Genomic DNA, 5,247 nt, shown 5'->3' with positions numbered 1-5,247 from the left:
AGAGAGAGAGAGAAGTGGGTATATGTGAGAGAGAGAGATAGATAGAAGTGAGTATATGTGTGAGAGAGAGATAGATAGAAGTGGGTATATGTGAAAGAGAGAGAGAGAGAGAGAAGTGGGTATATGTGAGAGAGAGAGAAGTGGGTATATGTGAGAGAGAGAGAAGTGGGTATATGTGAGAGAGAGAGAAGTGGGTATATGTGAGAGAGAGAGAAGTGGGTATATGTGAGAGAGAGAGAAGTGGGTATATGTGAGAGAGAGAGAAAAGTGGGTATATGTGAGAGAGAGAGAAAAGTGGGTATATGTGAGAGAGAGAGAAAAGTGGGTATATGTGAGAGAGAGAGAAAAGTGGGTATATGTGAGAGAGAGAGAAAAGTGGGTATATGTGAGAGAGAGAAAAGTGGGTATATGTGAGAGAGAGAAAAGTGGGTATATGTGAGAGAGAGAGATAGAGATAGAGAGATAGATAGATAGATAGATAGATAGATAGATAGATAGATAGATAGATAGATAGATAGATAGATAGATAGATAGATAGATAGATAGATATATGAGAGAGAGATAGATAGAAGTGAGTATATGTGAGAGAGAGATAGATAGAAGTGAGTATATGTGAGAGAGAGATAGATAGAAGTGAGTGTATGTGAGAGAGAGATAGATAGAAGTGTGTATATGTGAGAGAGAGACATGGAGATAAAGAAGAAAGAGAGCAACAGATGTGAACCATAAGAGGCCATTTCCACAACTGTACAGTATGCTGCTGCCGTGTGTTTGTGTCACCAGAAGGAGTGTGTGGGTAATTCCTCAGAAGGGGGACAGCTGCGTCTGTTGACATTTAATGGTGGATCCGACAGGGGTCGGGTGGAGGGGAGCTGAATGGCACTAGGGCTCACCGTTAAAGAGGTGAGGCAACGATTTGAGAGAGTAACCCGGAACCTCCAACCCTGGGATGTGTTCATTAGGGGTGTGTGTGTGTGTGTGTGTGTGTGTGTGTGTGTGTGTGTGTGTGTGTGTGTGTGTGTGTGTGTGTGTGTGTGTGTGTGTGTGTGTGTGTGTGTGTGTGTGTGTGTGTGTGTGTGTGTGTGTGTGTGTGTGTGTGTGTGTGTGTGCGCGCGTGCGTGCGTGCGTGCGTGGCCCGACTTCTTGATTGTGCGCCTATTAAAAAGGGATATTCTGCTATTGGTACATACATTTTAAGACGTTTAAATGAATGATAAATACCCGTTGATTCTTGAAGAATAGTACTTGTAAATGCCTCGTGACCGGAGTGCAAAATATTATACTCCATCATAACCCAAAGTATGAACTGGTTTGAAAACAATGTAATTGTAAACAAACACTGTATAGCCTCAAAACGTGGTTGAAACTGTCGTAACCGGCCGCGACCGGGAGGTCCGTGGGGCGACGCACAATTGGCCTAGCGTCGTCTGGGTTAGGGAGGGTTTGGCCGGTAGGGATATCCTTGTCTCATCGCGCACCAGCGACTCCTGTGGCGGGCCGGGTGCAGTGCACGGTAACCAAGGTTGCCAGGTGCACAGTGTTTCGTCCGACACATTGGTGCGGCTGGCTTCCGGGTTGGATGCGCACTGTGCTAAGAAGCAGTGCGGCTTGGTTGGGTTGTGTATCGGAGGACACATGACTTTCAACATACGTCTCTCCCGAGCCCGTACGGGAGTTGTAGCGATGAGACAAGGTAGTAGCTACTAAAACAATTGGATACCACGAAATTGGGGAGAAAAGGGGTCAAATTCTAACAAAAAAAAACAAAAACAACAACAAAAAACGTGGTTGAAACTATCATGTTGACATCATGTACAGTATGGTCAGCCCTTGGATCCATAGCTCTGTCTATGAATTTAAGAGTGGTTCCATTTCTCCAGACCCATCCTTCAGCTGTTCAGTGGTAGGGTGATCGGTTTTGACATTTTAAACAACAGATTGCACCTTTAAGGGTTGACGTTCAGTGTTTTTCCTGCCAACAGGATAGAAAGTGGGCTAGCAGTAGTGCATGGAGCTAGCTCGCCTAATTCTCCTCCTGCTAGGTCTCTGGTAGGACCAGAGATTTATATATCCATTTATACGAACTTGCTGTGAATTCAGATAAAAAATCAAATAAAACCTATTAAAAAAAAGTACATACACCTAGAAGCCTTTAGGAACAGATTAGGCAAATTTCCCCATCTGAGTTTCCTCAGTGCTACGGAGCGCTTGGCCAAACATGCAGCCTACCTCTGGTTCAGTCTCTGGGCACAACTGGCTCTGTTCTGAAGACATCCATCCTCTCCACTACTGGCTCTCTCTCTGTTTGTCCAGAGACTACATTCCACTAAGTGTGTGTGTGTGTGTGTGTGTGTGTGTGTGTGTGTGTGTGTCCGTCTGCTGGTCTGTGTGTGTGTGTGTGTGTATGTATTCAACGTTTGTACATCAGTACTTCGGTCCATATACAGGTTTACAAAACACACGGGAAGAGCAGTATCTTTGATGGCCGTTCCTAAGAACACATAGCCACACCTATCTGGAAATATCTTATTTAGCCTTGCTTCAGTGAGGCATCATCCCCAACTAACTCTGCTCATAACACTGGCTATGGGCACAAAAGGCTTTCTTTGAAAGATAAAAAGGTTACCTACTGGGTCAGGAGCACTTAAGAGCATTTTTTATTGATGCAGTAGATTTAAGGTTAAAACTCGAATGCTGTGTCGCATTAATAACACAACATATTTTCTTTTGCCATGTTTACCAGATCAGCTTCTTAACTTTAGGAAAGAACTGCCAAAATGTAGCCTTCTGCACAAGCAGGGACTTTCCAAATGGCTGAGACCTAAAGTCTGTGTAGTTACGGTGTACCTTACAGTGTGAAAAGTGCCTACTCGTGAACAGAGAAGCCTGTCCATCGCTCCATGGCTTGTACAAAACAATTGGCATGCAAGAAGGGGAGCACAGCCCTCCTTAAATTCGTTATGATGACTATACATAAGGTCATTTCCCAGCTTCCTTAGTGACATAATACTAGGCATCGGACTCAGAGCACAGTTGAAGTCGGAAGTTTACATACACTTAGGTTTTCAACCACTCTACAGATTTCTTGTTAACAAACTAGAGTTTTGGCAAGTCGGTCAGGACATCTACCTTGTGCATGACACAAGTAATTTTTCCAACAATTGTTAACAGACAGATTATTTTATTTAATCACAAATCCAGTGGGTTAGAAACGTACATACACTAAGTTGACTGTGCCTTTAAATAGCTTGGAAAATTTCAGAAGATTATGTCATGGCTTTAGAAGCTTCTGATAGGCTAATTGACATCATTTGAGTCAATTGGAGGTGTACCTGAAGATATATTTCAAAGCCTACCTTCAAACTCAGTGCTTGACATCATGGGAAAATCAAAAGAAATCAGCTAAGACCTCAGAAAAAAAAATTGTAGACCTCCAACAAGTCTGGTTCATCCTTGGGAGCAATTTCCAAGCGCCCGAAGATACCACGTTCATCTGTACAAACAACAGTATGCAAGTATAAACACCATAGAACCACGCAGCCGTCATACCGCTCAGGAAGGAGACGCATTCTGTCTCCTTGTAATGAATGTACTTTGGTGCGAAAAGTGCAAATCAATACCAGAACAACAGCAAAGGACCTTGTGAAGATGCTGGAGGAAACGGGTACAAAAGTATCTATATGGAGATCCAGAGTTCCCTCTGCTGCAGAGGATAAGTTCATTAGAGTTAACTGCACCTCAAATAAATGCACCTCAAATAAATTCTTCACAGAGTTCAAGTAACAGACACATCTCAACATCAACTGTTCAGAGGAGACTGCGTGAATCAGGCTTTCATGGTCGAAATGCTGCAAAGAAACCACTACAAAAGGATACCAATAAGAAGAAGGGACTTGCTTGGGCTGAGAAACACGAGCAATGGACTTTAGACCGGTGGAAATCTGTCCTTTGGTCTGATGTGTCCAAATGTTTTTGTGAGACGCAGAGCAGGTGAACGAATGATCTCCGCATGTGTGGTTCCCACCGTGAAGCATGGAAGAGGAGGTGTGATGGTGCTTTGCTGGTGACACTGTCAGTGATTTAGAATTCAAGGCACACTTAACCAGCATGGCTACCACAGCATTCTGCAGCAATACGCCTTCCCATCTGGTTTGCGCTTAGTGGAGTATAATTTGTTTTTAAACAGGACAATGACCAAACACACCTCCTGGCTGTGTAAGGGCTATTTGACCAAGAAGGAGAGTGATGGAATGCTGCAACAGATGACCTGGCCTCCACAATCAAACAACCTCAAACCAATTGAGATGGTTTGGGAAGAGTTGGACCGCAGGGTGAAGGAAAAGCAGCCAACTGCTCAGCATTAGTGGGAAATCCTTCAAGACGGTTGGAAAAGCATTCCATGTGAAGCTGGTTGAGAGAATGCCAAGAGTGAAATAGGACATGACTCAAAAGTCATCCAGTAAAAAGTTTTTAAAGTATTTTGTTTAAAATATACATAAGTATTGAAAGTAAATGTAATTGCTAAATATACTTAAATATTGAAAGTAAAATACTAAATAATTTCAAATTCCTTATATTATGCAAACCAGACTGCCCCATTTTCTATTACATATATATTTTTTACATTTACAGGTGGCCAGGGACTTTATTTTGATAAGTGAGTGAATTTGACCATTTATCTGTCCCGATAAGCATTAAAAAATGTGCTTTTGGGTGTCAAGGAAAATGTATGGAGTAAAAAGTATATTTTCTTGAGGAATGTAGAAAAGTAAAAGTAGTCCAAAATATAAATAGTAAAGTACAGATATCCCCAAAAACTACTCAAGTAGTACTTTCAAATATTTTTTCTTAAGTACTTTGCACAACTGCAGAAAGAGGGGGTGTTAAACGTATAGGTGTGCCTGTGTTTCTGATAAGTGCCGGATAGTCCTATACAACTCCGGGCTCTCCTTCCCTCGAACCAGGGCCTCCTGTTGTAAACTAACCACTACAAGGACAGGGTTTCAGACCGCAACGCAATGGCCAGCGCCTTGTTTTTAAATGTAAAATAAAGAATGTAAAGGCTTTGATAAACTCACCCTCTAATAGCCGGGCGATCAGCGAGTCGACGTCCAACTCCCCCTCCGCCATTTCTACAGTGGGTGCTGCTGATAGACAGGGCTCTCTACACTGCTAACTGCTGCCACAGACCCTGGCAGGCACCGCCTGAACACCGGCGCCGACTCACAGCCGCGGAATGCATGCTCC

At 43.1% G+C, this 5,247-nt stretch overlaps 1 protein-coding gene across 1 annotated transcript in view; it reads right to left on the bottom strand.

Annotated features, from left to right (window-relative positions):
- The window catches only part of LOC118368676 (serine/threonine-protein phosphatase PP1-beta catalytic subunit), a 31,028-nt gene extending 25,781 nt beyond the window's left edge, over positions 1–5,247 (bottom strand). The window contains exon 1 of the mRNA XM_035752967.2: positions 5,079–5,247. Within this exon, the coding sequence (XP_035608860.1) occupies positions 5,079–5,130 (52 nt within the window). The 5' untranslated portion in view covers positions 5,131–5,247. The remainder of the gene's footprint in view (positions 1–5,078) is intronic.

This window comes from Oncorhynchus keta, chromosome 35 (genome assembly GCF_023373465.1).
Source record: "Oncorhynchus keta strain PuntledgeMale-10-30-2019 chromosome 35, Oket_V2, whole genome shotgun sequence".
Taxonomy (NCBI): domain Eukaryota; kingdom Metazoa; phylum Chordata; class Actinopteri; order Salmoniformes; family Salmonidae; genus Oncorhynchus; species Oncorhynchus keta.
The sequence above is the reverse complement of the archived record's forward strand: the minus strand, read 5'-3'. Positions and strand labels throughout refer to the sequence as shown.